General features: G+C 38.8%; 3 protein-coding genes across 7 annotated transcripts; all 3 read left to right on the forward strand.

Moving 5' to 3' along the window:
• Nucleotides 1-6,843: 6,843 nt before the first annotated feature.
• Nucleotides 6,844-9,588, forward strand: LOC111267263 (lysozyme). 2 transcript variants are annotated; one of them, XM_086971244.1, is made up of 4 exons: nt 6,844-7,024; nt 7,148-7,385; nt 8,271-8,376; nt 8,614-9,588. In XM_086971244.1, exons 2-4 carry the CDS (start codon nt 7,245-7,247, stop codon nt 8,832-8,834), a joined length of 468 nt encoding a protein of 155 aa, XP_086827370.1. In that variant the 5' UTR covers nt 6,844-7,024; nt 7,148-7,244; the 3' UTR covers nt 8,835-9,588. The 2 variants fall into 2 exon arrangements, with proteins under 2 accessions (XP_086827370.1, XP_022701130.1); XM_022845395.2 differs by having other exon boundaries at nt 6,844-7,385.
• A 101-nt stretch (nt 9,589-9,689) lies between these two features.
• On the forward strand, nt 9,690-15,758 carry LOC111267261 (meiosis-specific with OB domain-containing protein). 2 transcript variants are annotated; one of them, XM_022845391.2, is made up of 9 exons: nt 9,690-10,034; nt 10,539-10,778; nt 12,007-12,101; nt 12,459-12,705; nt 12,895-13,033; nt 13,439-13,583; nt 13,924-14,095; nt 14,282-14,515; nt 15,236-15,758. In XM_022845391.2, coding segments are annotated over exons 1-9 (1,464 nt in total). In that variant the 5' UTR covers nt 9,690-10,033; the 3' UTR covers nt 15,427-15,758. The 2 variants fall into 2 exon arrangements, with proteins under 2 accessions (XP_022701126.1, XP_022701127.1); XM_022845392.2 differs by having other exon boundaries at nt 12,459-12,639.
• A 669-nt stretch (nt 15,759-16,427) lies between these two features.
• Nucleotides 16,428-24,502, forward strand: Arpc1 (Actin-related protein 2/3 complex, subunit 1A). 3 transcript variants are annotated; one of them, XM_022845394.2, is made up of 8 exons: nt 16,428-17,138; nt 17,576-17,753; nt 18,733-18,803; nt 19,595-19,793; nt 20,081-20,317; nt 20,904-21,186; nt 21,672-21,974; nt 22,211-24,502. In XM_022845394.2, exons 3-8 carry the CDS (start codon nt 18,737-18,739, stop codon nt 22,247-22,249), a joined length of 1,128 nt encoding a protein of 375 aa, XP_022701129.1. In that variant the 5' UTR covers nt 16,428-17,138; nt 17,576-17,753; nt 18,733-18,736; the 3' UTR covers nt 22,250-24,502. The 3 variants fall into 3 exon arrangements, 2 of the variants coding, with proteins under 2 accessions (XP_022701129.1, XP_022701128.1); XR_002684501.2 differs by lacking the exon at nt 17,576-17,753 and having other exon boundaries at nt 16,429-17,138; nt 22,211-22,995; nt 24,166-24,502; XM_022845393.2 differs by lacking the exon at nt 17,576-17,753 and having other exon boundaries at nt 16,429-17,138.
• Nucleotides 24,503-24,596: the final 94 nt, after the last annotated feature.

Consider the following 24,596-nt stretch of genomic DNA (forward strand, 5'->3'; position numbering starts at 1 on the left):
GGATTCGAAATGACACCTTGCATCTCTACGAGTTTATACAGATATAATTGCTGGTAAGGGGTATGTCGCTCATGCAGACGGTCCTCATGGCCAGAAAGAGTTTTAGCCAGAACGAACGCAGGCTTGTTAATTCACTGGGTGTAACATTGTAAGATTGGACGAGCGTTGGTGACGCGACACAAATTCGACCAAGGGTCGATTGCGACTGTCGAATTCGTGTTGGAAAATATCGACGATATAGACTACATATTCCAGCTCATTGAAGAGGTAACTTCGCGTCAACAACAACACGAAGACACTTTTATAGAAAGATTCGACGCGAAAAAACTTTTCGAACAAAGCCACAGTATCATTAGCAGTACCGGAGCTGCCGTCGGAGCGAAAGCGCCTGAGGAAATCGCTCGTGACATAAATAAATCCTAACTAAACGTGGAGTCGAGTTTTGACCTTGACTTGCCTAATACGTCTCAAGCAGTTTCCAGTCGATTACCACATTTAAAGAATTAGCATAGTCTTCAATAGGCGTCGACGAAGAGAAAAGTAGATTATCTTGTTTGACATTAATCCAGTATGGCTTGGCCTTATAATGACAAAGTTACATATACATACATGTATATATATATATATGCATTTTCTAGAATAGTTAGAGCTTTTTAAGGGTAATGCAATACCTGAACCGTACTTGCATATTGAGCATTCTTAGGGGATTGATATGACTTAGTATCACTGTACGATAATGCGGACCGGCAACAGAGGCGACGAACGTGATGAGAGCCTTTTATAGGACCTTGTTCCGGTCCCTTTTTTACAAAAGTTGAGACCTTTTGCGACCACATTTGTTTTAATACTTTCCTGTACGATAAGCGTTGCATCCAGAACAGCCAGGCCATCAGAGTATATTCCGGGAAAGACATAGTGATTTTTGAAGAGTTTTCCAAGTAGATCCACAACTGATCGATCACCTAACAATGCCAACCATGTCACGGTATCGTCATCATATTCCTGTGGCCGGGCGCCCTTGAAAATGGATCACATCCGCGAGTCAATGAGCTTTTCTTCTTTAACTCAGTAAAAACATCTTGCACTATAAAGACAACAAGCACAGATGTACGTTCCGGATCGGTGACGAAATTCTGGTGAAAAGCTTCCGTCATTTAATATGTTTTATTTTATCAATATATTGAAAACAACAAACGCCTTGATCGGCAGTCCGGTTTACTCAAACATAGAAGCATGCGAAGTTTGTTCACGCTTTAGCAGCCAAGCAAACACACACTACAATAACACACGTGTTTTATCAAGGCGTTGTACTTTTCTGGTACGGTTGTGCGATATTTTCTTTATGGAATACGTGCTCGATATCTGTGTCGAGTTTCTCAAGGACCGACGCTGTGAGAAGCCATGTAATTGAGGTCGAACACTATTAATTTTGCGACGTAGATTCCTTTCATAGCCTTGAACATACGTCGCCATTTCGATTGTTCTAGAATACACGGAGAGTTAAATTATATCAATAACCAAATAAATAATCAAAGACACCACAAGTCACATTCACAGAGAGAACGATTTTTTTAATCAATCCAAGATTCGCAAAGTTAAATTTTGACTTGATACTTAAAAACTAGAAAGTTTGAATTGGAATATTGTACTTTACCACGCAAATATTCAAACAAGTTTCACGAAAAATGTTCAAGATACGTTTTTCTTGACAAACAATATATTTTTCATATTGAAATTTACTCAGTAAGAGAAAATCATTGAATTCCAATGGGTCTGTAATGATAATCGTTTCTGAAGTGACAGGTTTCATTTATGAGATGTTTCACGGCTAAGCCAACTTGCTTAGTTACCATTAATTTGCACTATTTTCCCATTGCAAAAAGTCCAATAGAACCGTCTGTTGTGAATATAAGTTATCGTGTACGATAAAAAGTGTTAATCGGCAGGTTTATGGAAAACTGTGAACGGTATGAAGGTGCACCTTGGCCAGGTAGCCGATGAAAACCCTACAAGGGTTTGACACAAATCCTCTACTGAAGTTGATCTGACTGAAATCACCAAAATGCATTACGGAAACAATGACCAGCGTTGTATGTGCCACCTTTTTGCTAGGTTTGACATTTCCAAATCTGTAGACAATGTCGATCCTTCAACTTGTACGAAAAAAACGTACAAAGCTGCCTCGCTGAAAAAAACTAGTCTTCTGCATTTCATATGTTGTATCACCATATAAATTTTTTGCGTATGAATCATTTAGTTTTTCGTGCAACGTACTGAATGAAGGTGAGGAAAGTTATATGGCGCATATGTTGTTTTGCCAAGCACATGGAAACTTGTCTTCGCGTGTGAAGACATCGATAGTACAAGCACTTAACAGGTGAAGAACCAAAGTCTGACTAGGTATTCGGTTTTCTCCTTTATAATATCAAGATGCTCCGTGCTGTTTCCAAATATCGGCCGTGTTTTAGCGTGGCTCAGATGCAAACACAAGAAGTTCCTGAATTCACAAGGGATATGCGCCGAAACGTATTCGACCGTAACTTAATGTTAATGGTTAACTTAGTAGATTACCTATTTAAAAGTGCGCTTTTATAAACCGGTTCGTTACGATCTTCGTAGATATTCAGTCATAAATCATTCGTTTATGCTGCTGATTTCTGTAATGTGTACTGCTTTTTGGTTCGAGCTGCTTAACTGTGACACTTTTGTCCTACTTCACCTACAACACAGAGTTCTAAGATACTACTACTCTTGGTAGCTTCTTTTGGCCAGCTAGTTACGAGTGTTTCAGTTCCGGCATCGAAAACGGATAGTCGATACCATGTCTAAAATCTGTTTAGGTTCCGTTGTTCCTTTACAGAAAACTTAGTAAGCAACAACAGAAACTGTTATTAGAATTTGAAATTAACATAGTCCATAACGGGAGAAAGCGACATGTCGAAATCCATGTGGATTAATGGTTAGGCTTACGCAATTATAAGGATGCCAATATATTTAGAAATTTATTTGATACGAAAAACCTCTTACTAGCGATGAGTACGCTAGACAGATCAGGGTCATTTTCGATTAACAGAAAATTAGCCCGAATTTTTTTCATTCCTCCTAACGGACCCGGCACATTGATGTTATTTTCATGATCTGCCTAATTGCGGTACACGTAGATGCGTTGGGAATAATACAGTCAAGAAAAAACAGGAACATATATGTAATACAGGGAAGCTTAGAAAAAAATAGATTCGTTAAGAACGATAATGAAAAAACAGAAATTACAAAATCTATGTTTTGAAAACAATGACAAAAAATCGAGTAGACATTAAAGCGCCTACGAAGCAGCAGCCGAGTCGAACGTCTTTGCTAGTTCGTCACATCTGCATTTTCTGCCATAAAATGGGCACAAAACTTTTTTTAAATAAGAGGTTATTCCTTACTTGCTGATTGAGTAAGTACTTTATTTATATTTATTTTACTTCTAAAATAGTTATTTTTATTCTAAAAATTATATAATAGAAAATAGTAAAATAATTCAGTAATAATAATAGTTTTGTCATATCTATAAATATTCTTATTATTTGTTCTAACCTTATAATTATATGATTAGGATCGTCTTGAGCAAATGCATTTTTGAGTGATGGCACGACGCGGTACCATTCTGTTAGATAAATCTTCAACAGGTCTCACTTAAATGCGAATTAAACGTTACTTCTAACATATCTTAGTTCGCTGTAGATTCTGTCGAGCTTTATTCAATTTTCAAGAGAACTTTAATTCACCTCATCCGCAGGTGCGACTCGTCAGGTGCCAATCATCCGTGTAAAGTTTCTGAGTTTCTAAAAAATCCCAAAAACTATATATATCCAATCGACAGACAGCTCTGATCGAAGATAGAGTTTTACTGTAGTTTTACCCGCTCCCCGATGCATTTGTACATTTCTGTGACTGTTCTTTGATGGGCTTCGCTTGTTATTGGATGACAGCGCGTATCAAGCGTCAGATGCAATACGCAGAATGGTGCCACGGCATCACTGTATAAAGATTCCCGGGTCGTTCAAGAAAGACAGCAGTAACTGACAAGAAGAGATACGCATTGATTATAAAATGTGGGTCCAGCTAGCAGTAGTGTTCATCTAGCTCTTTGTTGGAAATTAGCTAGCACAGAGGCAGATTACGTATTACAAATAGGTATTTAGATTGGTAGGAAATCGCACAGAAATTTACGAACAGCACATAGACAGCGATATATCAAAGTCCCCCCCACGAAACTCCTATTTCATCTCGATAGCAGTAGAATCGGTATTCATAGGCCAGTTAAACAAATGGCCATATAGTGATACAGGCAGAAGCGTTCCCCATGCCAGCGCAACCGTTTCCGTAATATCGGCTGTCCACCACAAGCTGTAATACAATTCTGCCGTCGGCTTGTTGTTCCTATTGATGTTTACCTGCACGGCGAGATGGTGCTTCGTCTCTCGCCGTTCCCATATGAACTGTGCCTCCATGTGACGACAACGTAATGGTGTGATGTGGCCAAGTTTGCCCAGATAAATTTCTGGTAGATAGAGAATCCATCCCTGCTATCGTGACCAAAGAGATCGAATGGCCTTTCCCAGTTCTGGCTCGTTAGCGACAGTGGTGGTGCACTGTTACAAAGCAAAACAAATTGTTTAGCAATGTGGCAATCTCTACGACTGTGACATAACACCTGCAAACAGAAACGTATCCGTTCTTCTCAATACCATACGCTCACTAAAGAGGGACTGCTTATAAAATATGGCGAATTTGATAATGGCTTGATGTTAGTCGACGATTCATAAGGCACTATTTTATGAATAGATCCGGAGCAGAATGGGTCGTGAGGACTCTTCATTCGGACGCAAATAACCTGACTACAGACGATACAAATGAAAAAAACAATGAAAAAGGTCGCCATTGAGACGAAAGCTATAGAAATAATACAGGGATGAACTGACAAGGCACTAGCGGAGTTCGCAGAGAACCGGTCGGTTTCCAGGGATGCTGCTCAGGGGTTTATAATTTATACGAAAGATCAGCTCTGCAAAAATCAGGAAAAAATAGACACATGAAGAGTTTCAAAGTATGCTATACGATTGCTAAGGTCGGAAATAAACAAAAAAAAAAAGTCAAGCTAGTTCGATATATATTTCACAAATAATACATTCCATATTGTACATACGCTTACTGCGTGAATAATAATAGCTGTTATACTAAAATTATCAATAATCATAAATATTCTGCTTTTGATATGATAAAGAGTTGAAAGACCGTTTAAAAATAGTGGGAGTTTACGAACGTAGATGGCATCGAACGCCTAAAACAAATATTACAGGATGTCATAATTTTGCAAATCTCAGACATCTATTATGAAATATGTAGGTTAAAGGAAAACGCCCGTTTGGATCCATTTTGAACTTATCTAATGAAGGCTATTTAAGAGATGAGTCACCCGCCATTCGCAAAACCCATTTCAAAATAATAACCTACCATGCTGTAAGTAGCCGATTTTGGTTTACCATAGTAATACCATCTCCGCAAAATGTTATTAAAAAAAGACACTTACAATAGATATATAAAATTTTTCAATTTTATTAGAGAAGTAGCAAACAGATTGCAATACCTAGCATTAAATCTTTACGAAATTACGGCTCGTGGCTCATTGGGATTTAGTCAACCTGAACAATTTGCGCTTTTCGACCGGAAAAACCAGAAATAGATTCCACAAGCAGTATCTACATACGCTAATGAATTCTTATTTAAGAAGATATTTGCAGTTAACTTCTTGGACCGTCCAGAAGTTCAAAAATAAGGTTGAAAGGATATTTATGCCAACCGGTCCAACTGGCGACCGCTGTTATATGAATAGACAGCCGAATAAACATCGGTAGGCCAGCTTTAGCCGGACGCAGACGAATTCTTCTTTCTCAGACAATTATTATTAAGCAGAGACAAAAGCCAATTATGAATGATGGTGAACATGCGTGGAAATGTTACTTTTAGAAGGTAAGAGGATTTCATTTTGAGCTGTCGTAACACACCCCCATAGCAAAATCTAATGGTCAATTCTATATTCGCCTTTGGAGATGCTAGCCATGTTAGTTTTCTCCTTCATTAGCATAAATTCAATAGGAGAAAACACTGCTACATGAAATTAAGTATGATATTGAACATTGAATTCTGATTGACCACGCCAAGTCGTAAATGTGAAAAAAAAGTGACAGTAGAGTGAGCGAACGCAGCTTTGTGGAGTCTTTTTTGATTTATCGGACACTAACTACTAAGATTAAGTCGGATACGAGCGGATCATCAGGAATGCCCTAATCGGGTTGTCTGTAGCCCTCGAATGATCTTACTAAGAAGAATAAAAATGAAATAAATAGTACACAATCTTGGCCTGTTATCTAATTAATTCATATTAATTGGTTAAGATTTCCATTCATCGTGTGCGGCAGAATAGAAAATGCTCTTTAACTCAATGATCCACTTAGGTGAACTAAATGAGTATTGAATTCTGCTCAATAGGTATGAGATATTGAACATAATTCTGATATAATTTGTCGAAATTTTAAAATACGATTTTCTCACAATGCTCAACGAAGGAGTCGATGGGGATGTCGCCGCATCGAATAATTTTATGGATTTTTCTTCCATGTTACTATATATTATGGTATGTACTCTTGCATAGCACTATTTCACGGCTGAGTCCACTAGCCAGTCATCGTGAGGGCGAGACGTCATTAAAAGTGAAGCGGTTACAAGTCCCTTTCCATGCGTCGATTTCCAGCAGTGACCCCCCTCTGACCTTCGGTGATTACAGAGGGTTGTTGAATATAGCAAAATAAACGAATCGTCGCAGCTCGCAGGAAGTTTCTACCTCCCCAGATCGGTTGATCAGAGACCTTATCATATCCTTCGTGAGCGATCGAACACATTTGCGTGTTATTTCGCATACGAGTCAACACGACAGCGCAAAATTGAAAGCTGCCTATATTGCACTTCACGATATCTAAAGGTAACTGAAGTCGAGTGTCATATCCGCCTTGTTTGCCAGTTAAGCACTTGTTGTTTAGGTTGATGTATGCATGCTGGCTTGGGCACAGCTGTACGACAATTGTTTGATATTGACATCCTTTAGGGCATTGCTTAAACAAGTTGCATTCGCATCGCAAGAAGTGCGCATTCGTTCAAATAAACAGACTGCATACAACCGGTGATACTGAACTCGAGAAACAATGAAGATATCGGCCCCATTGAAGTTAGCAGTTACTCGAAGTTCGTGGACCACAGCCTGCTTTGTGATGGTATATGTCTTGACGGGATTGTCTGCAGCTCAGGACGACGCTACGAAGAAGTGCCTGGACTGTATTTGTTATGTAAGTGTTATTGATACGGATTGATATTGTTAGTCGCTAGCATATTTCAGTATAGCCGTATCGTAAAGGTGTCGCCAGTCTGAACTCGCCAAGCTCAGAGCCGTTACTTACGCTGTTGCACTCGCCATACTATTAGCACTCATTTTACAATAGCAATTGCTACGGCAAAACGGAACAGAGAATTTGAGAGCCACTGTCGGATTGTTGTCAGAATCGAGGCGTGGCTTGTATAGGTCTATTCTCTGTATTGCGCCTTGTTTTCCTGCAGTGAGTTATGCACCGATACTAAATTGCTCTGAAGTGTTACTATTTCTTCAACATTAATAAGCGGGGAAAAAGACTAATTCAGCGATCACAATCGAAACATATCGAAGCAAAATGTACCGTTTGACCATTAGTCATCGCAGTCATATGCTCATTAACCGACATAATTCGACTAAAAATAAATTGCTTATTATTATTATTATTACCATTAGTTATTGTAACAAATGACTTCTCATTAAATAATATTGGGACTTCTTTCTTGAATCGCAGAATTTAATAACTTTGATTATAGACAAACAGTCCATGAGCTTATCATAGTTACTAAAATAAATCCGAAGGTATGAAAACTATTAAGATTTGACAACGGCCTATACTTCTTTTGTCGTCGGATTAGGCAAAATACAGCGGTTCCGGTTTTTCTATTACCGTCACGCGTTCCTTCACAAGCTTGTCGGGCTACGCAAACGTGGATGATACTTACAGTATCGATTGAGATACAAATATGGAAATTACTTATGCTTTTCTGTTGGTTCTGAAGTAATTTTATAGAATGTACAGCAAGAGTGAATTTCGGAAAAAGCGGCAGAATAAAAACGATTGCTTTGGTCTATGTAATCCCAGGCAAGTACAAAGTGCATCGCAAATGCTCCGTGTGATGGATACTGCGGCCCATTTCAGATTTCTGAAGCTTACTGGATCGACGCTGGCAGGCCAGGCGGAACTCCAGGTAAGGGGTAAATCAGGGAATATTATTTCGGCTCTCACGAGACTGAATGCTCTATGTTGATTCAACGCTTTTTTTGTATCCATATATATATGAACTGTCTATGGCAGTTTCCACCTTAAAAGACGGGACACTTTATTTCTTTGTTTTTAAAAAGGCTAGCATATTTAGGCCGACGCGATCTAGTCATAATAATTTTCATTAAATACGAATGTCATGAAAATCGTCATTAAATTTCAGGCTATGCTCAGTGCGCCATTAATCGGAGTTGTGCCGAAGACACAATCATCTCTTACATGAACAAGTTCGGTACGGACTGCGATGGCGATGCCCAGGTCACTTGTGATGACTACGCTCGAATGCACAAGGCTGGCAGAGGTGGTTGCAGTGCCCCGTGGGTTTTGGATACTCCGTATTGGACCCAGTATACACAGTGCATGCAGGGAGGGTCTAGCGGCTAAACTTCTTTCTGGCGCCACAAAAAGCAAACGCCAGTTCCGTGTTAGCCCATAAACTCTAACTAATTGACTATTCATTGTATCTCATGTCATGCAGCATCAATTCTATTTATATGTCTTACAATGGGTAATATATATATATATATATATATATATATATAAGAAACTGTCCGAACGGGATGAGCTGCGCTATGCTGAGCAATGATTCATGTGCGAAGTCTTGGACCTCACAACTACACAATGTAGGTAAATCATTCTGCAAAAATTTTTGCTGGCTGAGATACGTATCACACAAAAAGGCTTAAGTCCTAGACTTACGATGATTTGTTCTCTGAAGATTAATATATGAGAATAAAGATTTCTGAAATTCGATAATAGATAAAACTATTTAGTAGTTTCTCACAGTCATCAGTATAACTTTATGGGAAGACGTCTGCTAAATGTTATCCGATTGGCGTACTCTCATATAACTCTTGGCAAATTGTCCACTTACGCGAGCAAAGAACCTAAAATTGTCGCGTAAAGCGTGGACCGTTTTCGGCAAGAATCTGCAGAAGGTTGCTAAAGCTATTAAAACATAAACGACTTGCATTTGAGAGTGAGCAAAAAGACCACAGAATGGCCCATCAGAGGTTCGAGACTATTATTATAACAAAATATTACGAAATGTCGGACTGCTGCTAAATGTCAAGTCTGTGCCTAACTGCATTCATTATCGCGCAACGATCCTCAACAATAAAGCTGGATAGCTTCTTCATCTTCTTCTTCTTTTTCTTTTTGAAAAACACACTCAACATATTACTTGTAAGTAAGAACAATTGCTATGATAGAGTTATGATGATGTGTAGGACGGTGACGACGCGTGACTTGAGCTCGTATGAGGAGCTGTAAGGGTTCGTGTATCGAATAACATGTACTCGAATTGAGCCCGTAAATATTGTATGTACAACTACAACATGGTGAACCGATACTTGCATTCGGTCTTGTGTTAAAATATCGATTTCGCCATAGTGGGCTAAGTCTGCATGACATACAACATGTAAATGAATAGTTGTACGTCTACGAATGAAACTTCGAATCGACGATCACAACACTGGAAATGGTAATCTGCCGCTTTAGATAGACCAGAACTAGTCAGAGTGTGAAAGATACACGTGGTGGTGCTCACGATAGTCGAAGACACGGAGAGAATATATCTCAAAAGTAAGTAGAATTCAAACAACGCTTCAGCTTAGGTTTCAAGTCCTCTTTTATAAGGCTTTCGATATATTCTTGCTAATGCTTGGTCAATATACAGTGGTTAAGACAATCGCCATACCGAAGTAATTCCATTAAATACTCATGTTGCTATTCATGTTGTTTTATGAACGAAATATGGCACAGCGTCTAATAGCACAAAATAGTGATCTTACAGCAGGAGACCTTTGGCTAGAGACACAGTCAATTTATCTAGAACTATTGACACAGAACTGTGTATATTTCGAAAAAGGACTGACAGTAATATTCCGAAAATAGCTACAACTAATTAAGCCATTGCATGTTAATTTCGAAAAACCCTATTGAATGTAATGGCACTAATTAACATAATTAATCTACTTACCCCCGAAGAAGAACTTCCCATCTTTGATAATCTACAGCGGCCCTAAAGCTGACAGTTGGTAACCACCCGCTACTTCATTTACGTTATTTCAATCTAATTTACATTAGTGGAGAACGTCCACCTTCTGTCGGATATTAAACCTCCTCTGAGTATTGTAACCGTGGAGGTCTGCGTTCTCCAGCGGCAACCTGTAAGGGAAATCGGTAGTCGTACGGCGTCACGCTTCGGCGAAGGCCGAAGAGCTGTATTAAACTTTGTCGTTAAAGATATCATGGGCGACACCGCGAATGTCGTCTACTGGGGTACTCCGGACAACGCTCACCGAATATCTTCGCTTCTGCCTATTGGTAAACGAAAAATTTATATATATTTGTGTATGTATGTATGTATATACATATATATATAAAGAGAGAGGGAGAGAGAGTGAGAGAGAGAGTGAGAGAGTATGTCACTTGATGGTAGGAGAGTTCTCAGTGAATAAACTCGCTTACAAATGTGACCTTTATTGCAATAACATCCATATCTCTTGCTACGCTAACAAGTATATAATGAATAATATAATCAACTGTCAAACTGATCTGTCAAGAGACTTCTACGTCAGCCTGTATATTTCGTTAAACACCAATTATCGAAGATACGTTGCTTAATTAAGTCAGTTTTAACATTAATGTATTTATTTGCAAACATATGCGTGCCTATAAGTCGTGAACATGATGTCGTTCATAATCGCCGAAAGCAGCCAGCAGTCGCATATACAATACTTTTTAAACCGCTACGAACCTTCCACTGGATTATATGACAGACCATATATAAATAGACTGCAGCGGCAGTATGTGTAAGCTCTTTTCAGTGATAACTACTTCTATTTTGAATTTAGCGCCTCGAACGAAAACGTTTACATTTGGTTTGGTTACATTTGGTTTACACATGAAAAACTCGCTTTTTCTTTATCACTACAAGGTATACATGAATGCGTGTATTCTTAAATGATTAAAAATATGTATTGAAGATATACCTACGGTTAAAAAAATTCAATTAGCAGTTTGTTTTCTTTGGGACGGCCCACTTTTTGTAAACGATTGTATTTAAAAAGATTCGATTTATGTTTTGGGGTTCAACTAAAAATGTTTATATTTTATTGTATTGAACAGTATAATCAGCTAGCATAGTTTGCTCGACAAGCGTATCGTTCAGACTCTATTGCGGTTATAATATTTGAATAATACATTAATTATTTTTCACAAAAGATTGGAAACGTTTAAAGGGGAAGCTAAACAGCATGCAGAGTCTCTTTCGAGTGAAGCAAAACCAGTTCTCATGACTTTAGCCAATATCCGTAATTAAAAATATTGTACGTTAGACATGTACTTGAACGTATCCCCACTTAAATACACCGTCAGTCGTTGTTAAATGCGTCGACATTAATATCCTTTTGGTTGATTATTGTTTTACCAACGTCGGTGCCATATAATATAATCGTCATATCAGCAGAGAATTCATGATCCTAAAAGTTATTATAATTGGAATCAACCATTTTAACCAACTTGCTAGTGGTACGATATTCAATCTTTATAGGCGCAGCGGTACGACTTCCGTTTCTGAAGGTGACAGGCCCCCGTAAGGGAAGTTACCAATTCACGCCCTGTTGCACCTGCCAAATGGTCCTCGAGGTAAGCCATGGAAATAGCGCGCAATGGAGGCGGGCTGTTTCGCACTCTACATACTAGGATAGAATTAGTACACTCATTAGGTAATTATTTATATTTTGTCTTTCTATAACAAGACGAAACTACAAAAATTTCTTAGGAGGTTCTGCACCGTGTCGTATTTTTGTCGTCTTGGACAAAATCGAATTTCCACAAAGAAACGCCTGCTTCTATGATACTAGTTGCAGCAGCCCTTAGGAACGCATGGTAGTTTGAACCGGGATATAGATGCGTTTCGTTTCGTACTAGAGGGCGCTATTCGCCTGAAACAATGCTCAGCTAAATCACGTAAGGTTCGAGACGTCCTGTTTTTTGTTCTAGTTACAACATCCTGAGAGTCAATGTCAAGCAGTGAAGGTTGCCCATCCTCGAAATATACACAGACTTACACAGGCATTGCATGTTCCTCCAGTCATGCGTGCCGATTCGAAGTCAATTAAAGAGCTTCTCGCAGAACAGCTCGAATGCAATGTGACAATTATGGCGGTTGTCGTTGATATTGGTAAGCGTCATTTAATTCTGATAATTAAACGTAGACGTAATACGAACGCGCATCATCATTTATTGGGTAAAGTACATTCTTGTTTTTGTTTGAAAATACTAGTTAACAGATTTTACTCAGAATTCGATTTGCAGGCCTTACCGGTTCAGGTTTAGTACCGGTATGTGCATTTGACGATAATCACCGTAAATAAATCACTCTAAGCGTATGTAGATATTTGTTTCGATGATGATATTTTCTTTGCCTTCTACATAGGCCTACCTGAAGAAGTCAACACACGGAATGGTGTAGAAAAGCGTTTGATGCTAGAGCTGGCCGACCAGAGCTCTCAGACAATACTGATGACGGTTTGGGGTGATATGGCACAATATTTGAAAGATCAGTGCTTGCCTTGGTGAGTCTACACATATAGACGGACTGCCATAAAATATCTATAATATCTCAAGATGCACGAACATATAGAGTAACAATACGATTTATCATTGGTAATAGGAAAGTGGAGCTAGAAAATATTTTTCACTCTAGCCAATTTATGTTGTTTTCTGTGTTTTTATTCTTGCAAAATATATTCACTGTTCCAATTATGACTTTACTGCAAATAGCAAACTTATTCAAAGTCTATCGAAATATTTCAATCCTTGGCTTGAAGATCAGGCGTACTTTTTCCCCTAAGATAATTCAGTTTGTTACAAGCATCCCATTTCACCTATAACATCGAAATAGAAATTCTCAATTATTATGTACGTAGTTATAGTTTATTTCTGATAACTTACGTGTGGCTCGTGCTGCCTGCACCCAGGGACACGGTCGTGCTTCTCCAAGATGCCCGGCTTACCGTTTCAACTCGATTTGGTAATCAGATCCAAACCAGTCCAAGAACACTCATAACAGTTGACGTTACTGGAGCAGACGCCAATGAAATAAAAAATCTGGTGCAAATCGAGGTACGAGTGTTTCTATATCAGTTTTGTCTACGATAGCCATATAAATGATGATATATGCTGGCTTAATGGATGCAGGATAATATCTGTATTTGAATGCAGACAGCGTATGGGTCTTGACTTGAATTGTATAAAACTTGACTGAATTAACATCGGCGGTTACTACTCTGTTAAGATCCACTGGCTTCAAAAACTCTAATTTTTATTGTAATTATTTTAGAAATGAAATAACAATTATCTATTGGAAGGTTTGGTAACCTCACGTATCTCGTTTAATTTAGACCACAAGGCGGTCTAGTTCCCGGTTATTTTTTTTGTATTTTGTGATTTTTATCAAAACTAGGCGCGACTTCAGCGTCTCCAACCAATGAAGCTGAACCGAGAAACAACCCGCCTTACTCAATACGAACCTCCCGGATTGCCCCAATGGGTCACGCTGCAGGTGTTGGCGTATCTCAACAAAACTGGTTTACCTCCACCGACCGTTGAAATCTCACGACCCTTTATTACCATTGGTATTGTGTAATTTGACAGTATCACACAGTAGAATGTGTTCATTAATCTTCGAAAATAATTAACAAATTTTCTGTTAAGTAGTCCATTTCTTACGCTTTATGATGACAACCTGCCATTGGCTTCATGTAAGCATCTTGCGTATACTGTTAATGGTCACAAATGGCATATGTGAATCTTCTGAGCAGCTCTTCTAACACGCTGGGATGAACCATCGGTGTGGGGGAGATGCAAGAAATGTCATACTTCTTCGACAGAATTCCTTTACTCAATCGCGGATCCAAATAAGCTCAGATGTGCACTTTGTGGAACTGACGCACGTAACCTCCAAGAACGTCGACTGCATGTTCCAGGATTCTTCTCGGATAGTTACGGCGAAATTCGGCTTTTGCTAAGAGAGCAGCATATAGAGCTACTTATCGGTAATAAGCAACATATGGTCACAAACTCATTTATTATAACTTGTCTACAATAAAATACTTAATTGTAGAACACCTTTATTCTCTATGAACAATATTCTCTTATATACTCTGTGAACAATTGCAAAATCTAATCAGAGTGTACTTGCTGGAACAATTGGAATGATTTTTTTTTTTTGTTTTTATCATATTTCTCCACTTCGACATTACCGACGTCGCAAGCCCACCGAACGGTCGCCTTTTTCCAATACATATCAACAGAATTATCCAAAGTCTCATCACTTGTAAATTCTCACTTGTCATGGCAATTACTTTAACCACTTTCCAGCTAATCATCCATTATTACCTTTTGAATTTGCGTAAGAAGAGGCATGGAGACCTTTGATGATTAAAATCAATACGATTTACAGTGCCATATTTAAGTCAGGAGTTCTCTTTAGCCTAATGTGTTTGGAAAAATGGGGTTCTCAAAAAAAATCAAGCATAAAAATTGTCCTTGGGTTCTCGATCGCCAAGCCCTTTACTGTATATATGTATTTAAACAGACAACAAGTTTTATTCAATCTGATTATATTTTTAGAAACGAAAATAATCTGTAGTGCATTATTCTGCTTATTGAGATCTTCTGCGCTTGATAGCTGTTGGTACTTACCCGATACTGAATTGCCAAAGGTGCGGTAGAGCTGCGTATTACCGAATTTTTTTTTCGTTCGATCATTTTAGGTCGGACGGAAGCATTAGATCCGGTCAAACTGATGGATCTGCTTGATGATCTCCAGTGGCAAAGATTTGTTCTGGAATTCTATGTTCAGCCCGCAGGAGAAGGCGAAGAAGGGAAAAACGCCATCAGGCTACTTCGGATCAGCAGTCCGACATCTCAGCAATGGACATTGTACCTAGATGCAGTTTTGTGATGTTGGTAAACAAGTTTTATAGAATAGGACCATACTTCGTGAAAAATTTCATTTTGCGAAGCTTTCATAGGATTTTAAAGAATGACATGATATAGAAGAGTTAAGGGTAACCCTTTGTATATACCGCATTGTTGCGCAAAGCAAATGATACCAGCTCGTTGAAAGCAGTTACTTAGCATTAATTAATACGTTTTTGTTTTCGTATTTTATTAACAAGGGCTTTCTACGAATACTCATCATATGAACATCGACATAATTTATTACTTACCGCGTTTATACAGCTAGTTTCTTTCGTAAGTATATTAATTCAAAAAATAAATACATTGTGTTGCTTATATTGTTTTTCCTGTGAATTAGCAATATATTTGCTTAGTCACATTTGGGAGGAGCAGGAAGAAACGATAAGCTAGGAAAAAAATCCTATGGAAATCCATAGTGGAGAAAGAATTTGTAAGGGTCTGCCATTTCAGTAAAGTTTGTTGTCACCTACAGTACCTTTCTACTTACTTTTGCTCTCTATTATGTAAGTACTTAGGAAGACACAACATATATATATAGAATCTATATCATTAGAATTTGCTTTAGACACTCTCAGACACTGTCGCCTTATCCTTTTAATGGTGCGTCACTATGTTTTGTTCAGAAGAACATTTACCAAAGAAATTCCAACAACCAACAGTATCTTAGATATTGTTATTAAACGATCCTAATTCCGCTATACATATTACATAGTACGAATCGATGGTGAGTCTTCAACCGTGGATCAAACCGGATTAGACCTGGACCACACTAATATACCGCTATCATCATTTTAATTTACCAAAATACCCATGACTTGGATCCATTTACTCATGGCTGGCAGCGCTTATTTACATTCAAATTTTCGCGCTCTCACAGTGATTCTTCCTGCAGACACACATATTCACTCAAGCTAAGCAGCGCCCATAGTACCGCGTAACAGACGACACGACATGCAGTAGAAGGATATTATCAAACACCGTCGATAAACTCACTTACCCGTACCAGTAACCATCCTCGTCCGGGTATTGGTCAAGGAGGCAACATTGCTATTGTCTGACGCTTATTTTCGGTTGTATGTCGTTGTCGGCGGCAAGGGTGTCCGCAACGAATGATTGTGGCTAACGGCTGGTATCAGGTTTTATGCCTCTGTCCATGAGTGTGTGATTGTTTAGCAGACGGCTGCTAGCCGGCAGAGCGGATTGTCTTAGTTATGCTGTTCTATGGCAATCATAACATTACGGTCGCCACACTGCTGCTTCTTTCAATCAAATCTCATCTGGGTATGTCTGATCATCGGGATGTCTGTTCTAGATAGGTACCTCTGTGTACTGACTAAGTTGCAGTGGCCGTTATAGTAGTGAAGGGTAGGACACTCAGTGTAAAGGGCTGAGGCTGTTTGAGACATTACACCTCCGAAAACGACAACGACGACGAGAAGGCGAACCGTGTGGGCGCTGTATCCTCCCATTTCACCCAGTGCCGTGCGGTTCACTGGTTTACGAGTGCAATTCCGGCTGCGTGCTCTGTGCATATTCGTGCCTGCGTGTCTCGGGGTAGCTCGTGCTACTGGCTAAATTGTCCTTTCCCCAGCACGTTCTAAAACAAACCGTCAGATATCTGGAATTCGCATCATCTGGTGATTTAACATCGACTTGCTGCAACTGTTTCGTGCCCCTGATATAAGCCGCCGGGTAAGTGTGTTCCTAGGTGCTGTAGTAGGTTATGCGGGTGGAAGGTGTTTCTGCTGTGGGAGTGGTCTATATACCGCCCGGCCGGCGAACGATTCCAATGCACCCGGCATGGAAGCACTCTTCCGTTTTGCTAAACTGTGATCGTCGAGAAATACCTCATTGCTAGTAGTTTAGGAATCTCCCGTTGAATTTAGATTGTTTGCCGTTTGTATTAGTAGATCGCTGGTAAATGTGTCCGTTCGGCTTTTCTCGATCCTTTTGGAGCCTAATTAATTGCAGGAGCCGAATAATAATATACTTCGAACACTATTACACACTTCGAACACATAATATTGCAGATGTCACATAGCAGCTATGATTCATTCGTGATCGTTAAATAGGTAATTAAATAATAGTGAAATAAATATACTAAGGCGAAACTGTTCCATTGCTCGTAGAACGTGAATGGAACGTCGGAAGAACCGATTTCGGTGGCTTCGTTTTCGTTGGCATGTCAGAAAGAGTTGGCCAAATGGGAAGAAACCTTTAGGAATTAGTGTTTAAAGGCAAGGGTGTGAACAGAGCTGCTTGAAAAGGAGTGCACTCGCGTACTGCAGACTGAACAAAGATCAAGGGGTGAGCTTGTGATTTGATAGAATGGCTATCACAAAACGTCACCATATTAATTAGGTTTTAATTTATCGATGGTATGCGATCATTAGGTGCGATACTGGCCTGTACGGGAGCACTAATCTGACCAGTTACTATTGTGAAGTATGTTAGTCAATATTATTTTAATATCAGAAATTGATATTTAAAGGAAACAACAATAACTTGATCTTCTCTACAGGAGTCATTTTGCAAAAAATGACACATGTTACTTATTATGTTAAAACATATGGTTATATTTTAAATCTTACTTGTTTGCATCTATCTTTAGAATATATTTCCGTCTAAAAATAGACATATTTTCCTACATTAAAGATATAAAAAAACATTATGACACGTTTCACATAAGCAGTACCGTGTAGGTTGCATATGGGCCTTAGTTCCTAGCCACAGCTCCTCCCATATTATCGAAATTGTTTGAACCGCTTCATTTTCCGTCAGCAGATTTGCTAATTCGTAACATTCTTCCTTGCAATAACAGTACCAGCATTAGGCAGTCATAATGGCTTAGCTAAGTTTAGCTCTACTCTGATTTGCCACGCGTACAAACATGGCAATTGTCGAGTCATTTCACCCATAGCGAACTGCTGATGCCGGAGTCGCCGCCGTCATCGGTACTTCTATCTCAATGCTTTACCGTATTGCTTCTCAGTGTGACTCTATAGGCGTGAATGTCTTGGTGGGGTTACCTAAGACGTGTTGCTCTTTGTCAGGACCGTCGCGTTGCATGACTGTTACAAGTAGTATTGTAGTTACCGCTTATTCGAGCGTGCGGGCGGATGGAGCAGACTTCCGAACTGGCTGATGACTAACTTTCTAGCTATTAAATAAAAGAGAGTGACATCCAAGGCAACAAAACTTTATACAAATATACGCTTACATCAATAAGATGAATGAGGAGTGTGGATTACATTAGACAAATACTGAGACTTGCTTCGTCCTTTAGGATCATGGCGGATATACACAGCTTTGGAGTGGCTCCAGTGAGCTGTCATGCCTTCAATAAGGATCGCACAAGTGAGTATTCAGCATATTATTTAGTTTAAGTCAAATAAATAACTAACAAGAGACCGAGTGAAGTCCACCAGTTTTCCCTTTCTATACTTCGATAATTATTTGCCACAGTAATTTCACTTAACGCAAATATAATTGTGGTTATTAAGAAATGTCATCATTCGAGTACTAGTTAAGTTTGTCGAAGATTAAGAAATTCCGAAAATAACCGTTTTTTGTGCGGGTTAGTCAGTTGTTGTATGTTATTCGGGCAGCTAATTTTCTATGGACGTAATATTACCGTTTAGCATAATTATGCTAAGATTACGTGCCTATTATCTTGGTATTCAACGTTACGCTTCGTCAGAATGCCGGCGTAGTTGACGCCTTGTCAGTTTCTATAAAGCATCATATACGGCAGAAAGACGAAATGCTAGTCACTTGCAAATGCAGAGATTCAAGTGTTTTTGGACCAAGCGAATCTCGTGATCGCAAAACTGATTAGTAAGCAAATCGCAAGGCAACAGGGTTCATGCCTTTCTATCTATTGCGGATTATCCGTAGTAGAGTGTCTACTCAGATTGGATTGCTTTACTGAAGACCCACTTGTTATTGCTGTTGGTTTACTTTATATTACTCAGCAAAAGCACTACACCTTCGCAGATTTGTTTTTTGTTAATAAGCAGAAATTTCGAAAAAGATGTAAATTTCTTCTGGTTTAGGGCGATTACTGTTCGATGGTAGATGATTCCCGATATTTTTTGCCAGTATGTGTTAACAAAAATGCGCGGATCTCTTTCCTTACGGGTTTCCAGAAGTGGCCGTATCGTTAAATAATACCGATGTTGAAATCTATGATAAAGACTCCGTGGGCTGGAAACCAACACCATCGCACACTTTGGCGAAACACGATCTACGGGTGACGTCAATAGATTGGGCCCCAATATCCAATCGTATCGTCACATGCTCAGCAGATCGAAATGCTTACGTCTGGAATTTTGATGGAAAGACATGGTAAAAACTAATGAAAAACACCAGCAGATTACTCTTTAAATTGATTTCAAATAGATAAATTTATCAGTACAATGTAACTCATAAAATCTCGTAAATTCATAAAAAGAGCGATTTTTAAAGTCGTTCCTTCTAAAAACTTGCTTCAGCAGTAAGTGAGTGACGCATTTTTCACTGTTCTGCATTAATTAATCTATGCAGTTCTACCAAGACATTACATAAAGGAAAGTAATATTTTTTATTAGTGTAAAACAATCCACTAATTAATTTACATTTTTCTGTTTTATAAGGAATCCTGTACTTGTTCATCTACGAATTAATCGTGCGGCGACCTTTGTGAGATGGTCACCAAAAGAGAACAAGTTTGCGGCAGGCTCAGGGGCAAAGCTTGTTTCGGTATGTTTTTTCGTTGAGGACAACAATTGGTGGCTGTCGAAACACATAAAGAAACCGATGCGTTCTACGATCACCTGTCTTGATTGGCACCCCAATAATGTGCTTCTTGCCACAGGCTGCACCGACTTTAGGTACGAGTGGAATCCTATATAAGTGACTCAAGAGCACGTCTAAAAGGCTGCATGAAAAACGAAGTGGAAAACTAGAACAATACTGTAGAAAAACAAAGGATCGCTTATTTTGTAATACCGATATTGTTAAGCTTATAATACGTATGTTGTTTTTTTGGAATGGGAACTTGTACCAATTTGTGGGCATATTCTGTGCTTCACAACGATCTTAACTAAATAAGAACATCTGGCTTTGTTTTTAACAGAACGCCAGCGCTTCATACGCTCAATCTGCATTGTTTTACAATAATTCTGGGGTGGAATTCGAGAAGTTACATGTGAATTTAATAAGTCAGGCAGTCAAATAAATTAATGCGGGTTCATCGCGTTGGAAGCAGATGCTTCATATAGCTTAGAATAATTATTTTGTTTAAACGATAGAACCTCATTCGTGAATTTATTACGGGCTTTTTAGGGCTTTAGTTATTGTCGCCTCAGATGGTAAATGGATGTATTTTAAGATAACGCATGGTGGCTTCCATGTAATTGGAACATTAAGTTACATTAAGGAAGTAAATTATAGTTCAAGTTGATTTGCCGTTTTCAGAACGCGTGTGTTTTCTGCCTACATTAAAGAGATCGAGGAGAAACCAGAGTCGACACCATGGGGTGCTCGCATGCCACTGGCGCAATTATTAGCAGAATTTCCTGCCGCTGGTTGGGTGCATGGTGTGGCATTCTCACCTGACGGTACCCGAGTGGCGTGGGTGTCCCATGATAGCTCAATCGCGGTAGCGACTGCGGGAAGTAAGCACGTGGCATCGTTTAATATGACTGGCATGCCACTTCTGAAGTGTATTTGGTTAAGCCCCGCGAAGATTGTCGCTGCGGTTGGTATTCATCTGGCTGAAAAATTTATCCCAAGTTTATTTTAAAGCGGCAAACATGTCCTGGATACGAGAAAAACTTCGAAGCGATAATAACTTTCATTTTACTTCCTCACGTCGGAGTTACTTCGGATGTGTTGGCTACTTTGTTAACGGATGTGTTGCGTATGCTTTTTAGTTTATTTAGCTCTATTTGCAGAGTGATTTGCTGCGTGATACATGAATAACAAAAGTTTTCTAGACACGCTGCAAATAGCAGAAGGAAGCTGTTACGGATTTGACAACAGAATCAACTGGTTCCGTCGTTTTTACAATGCTTACTTCTTTATTTAACAAAGACTTCTATTAGTTCAAGTTATATAAGTGTTTTTTTGATAAAAATTAAATGCACATGGTTGTCTAATCACTCGCCAAAGGATCGATGTGTCACACAGCAATATCCATTTAGTTGTTAAATCGGATGAATGACCATATGCAATTTATTGCAGGGTTTCGATTGTTATCCCATGTTGTTTGAGGTGACGAACAATGGAATAAAATTTATCTCGTCGCTTGACAAACAGAAAAAGATTGAAGGGGGTGGCAGTGTTTCGGCCATGCGAATGTTTCGCGACATGGACAAACTCTCCATTGATTCAGCCAGTGGACCTGATTCAACTGGATCCGGCGTTGTAGCCACTTTGCATCAGAACACTATCACTTCAGTTAGCGCACACACAACAACTGGTGATAAAGTTGCCAAATTCGCTACTTCTGGCGTCGATAGCAGACTTATTATTTGGGATGTTAAGGTTAGTATTAGATAAGAGCATAGAACTTAACCTTGACGACCATTATTAGAAGAAGAATGGAAAACTGGAGATAACGTTAGGGCTGTGTTTCATATGAAGCCAAATCTAATAGTACCATCTACGATCGAAATAGGTAGCCCGTCACAATTCCAAACTCTATTAAACAAAATTTTTTTTGGTGAAGTTCGCGAAGTTTTTTTAACATCCGTGTTTTTTTTGATTTCGGTAATTTGCAGGCGCTAGAATCGTCACTTGGTGATATTCGGCTACATTGAAAACCGCTTTGTACAAAGCTAAATCCCAAAATACATTCCGCCACTGTCAATAGACATCTCTAATTCGACGGCAGAAATATGCCATATGATGAAGTAGGCTGTGGACTTCGTTTAATCTACAAAGTTGTATCAGTTGGCATTATCAAGTGCTGCCGGATTAAGACTTGTCATTCTCTCACGAGCGTTTGCGGCAACAGAAATCCATCAGCTCAGGATTGACAAACTTCGTTTTCATCACTTTAAAGCAAAAGAAAAAAAGAATACACTCGGTCTCCATCTTTTCTGGGTGATAATCAATCGCTGCGAATTTAGCCACTCAAGACCGTTTGGAGTGTTTGTGCTTAAGATGCTTTGAAGAGTTGAATCAAGCTAATACACCTACCTTGTTAGCACTTGTATAAACCACCCACACTCACATTTCACTCGCGTCTTTAATCTATTATTGACAACGTAAGGAAAACGACAACTTTAATATTCAATTATTCTTAACCGTTTTCGCAGCCGATTCCACAATCATGGAACTAATATTACTGTTATTCATTATTATATAATGCAAAATGAAAATACCAAATGTTTGGTTGTCTGGATAGTAAATAATTAGCTAATTGATGTTTGCGAATGGACGGATGCGTGAAGAGCACATGATAAGCGAGAGAAAGCTTCAAACGAAGACTGGACAAACAGTGTTCGTCGCCAAACGGATGCATCCACTCAAATTTTCTGCATTAGTCGCGCCTTTACGCATTGTAAGTTACTTGTCATCCTTATAGTAAAATAAATGAGGAAGTTAGTTTGAACAGGAAAGAAAGGTGACGAAAACACCGACGACATAAAATATAAAATGCAGTATGGCCGGCACAAAAATGTCATTACAGGAACAGAGGTGACATTAATGATTGTAATAACCGCAATACAATGGTAGGAAGAAGAATAATAGATATAAAAGCAAATAGTGAGGAGTGCATAAGTGGTGCCGAAACGGAACGAAAATTCAAAGAAATATATATATAACCTATTATTTAAATATGCAAGAAAATAAAGCAATAGCTACTCAAAAATGTGTTAATTACAGACTGATGAGTGACGTATTGTTTGATACAACCTATAACCACCGCCACCCTCCTCTAAACTGCCCCGTTAGCTTTTCACATACTGATGAACTCAACCATGTGACACTCCCTTCATGACTCACTCGACTTTTAATAAATATACGTTTTCCATAGAACCTGCGCGAGAGATATATAATGCTATTTTGATTATCGAATTGCTATGTTATGATTGTCGTATGCACGACTAATAGAACTGCCCCTGCCAGCCAGGTTCAGCCCAGTAACCAAACCAATCGCATTTTACTGTAGTACTGATAAGTGCTTTTTAATTAGGATTTTGCTCGTTCCATTGTCTTTTTAAATGCAAATATTATACGTCCGTTTGCACATACGTTGACATGAACCCTCCGCGCTATCAATTTGCTGGTGGATTGACAAGTTGAATGTACGCTGACGGAAATGCGTATCTAAATGCCTAATTTCATTGTTAACTATTATGTTATTCGCTTTGTGGTTTCGTTTATTGCCAATTTTTCCATCTTCCGCTGAATTAATTGATACCTTAATTAATCCTTATCACTTTTTCATTTCAATCTATTTCCTAAAACTAAACTTAAGTAGATATATCTTTGTGTATGCGGTACTCGAACTCCGCACTCGACAGCAGTAAATTACATAATGTCTATGTGTCGGCACCTATATCTTCATTGAAGGCCACTCCCCTCTGACGCTGAATTTTTGATGAAAAAGTGTGGCGACAAAGACAGGCTAACATCTTTTTATAGATATTGCGTCCTGTGTAAAACAGTACTGCTTAACTAAAGTAGAGGAATAATTAACTATCGACTTTTCTGTTCTTCTTTAAAGATTTTATTAAAAAGTTAATATGAGGAACTTCACGCAAGGACCGCGGGGGAAAGGATATGTGACTGAGAGCTCTTCTGATTCAATTGCACTGTTGAATCATCGTTCGAGAGTCTACATCTTTGCGACGTCAGCGGACGACTCCAAAGATTGTTACTAAGCTTTGCGTTTGCTGACATCAAATATTTGCTAATGACTTTGTTATTACAGTTTTTAAATACTTCGACAAAATGTTTTATATACCTCAATTCCCTTTACAAATCTTGTTAAGTCTAACTATTCTATTATCCTACGAATTGGTGTCATTTTAAAGGTAATAAAGCGAATTATGATAAAGCAATTTAGTTCTTGTTAGTCTACAGTAAGGGTTGTATATGGTTTCCTCTTTACCGGGCCGTTTTTCAGCTGTTACTCAACACACATTTTCTCTATTC

The sequence above is a fragment of the Varroa jacobsoni genome, unplaced genomic scaffold, assembly GCF_002532875.2.
Source record: "Varroa jacobsoni isolate VJ856 unplaced genomic scaffold, vjacob_1.0 scaffold_1166, whole genome shotgun sequence".
Classification (NCBI taxonomy): domain Eukaryota; kingdom Metazoa; phylum Arthropoda; class Arachnida; order Mesostigmata; family Varroidae; genus Varroa; species Varroa jacobsoni.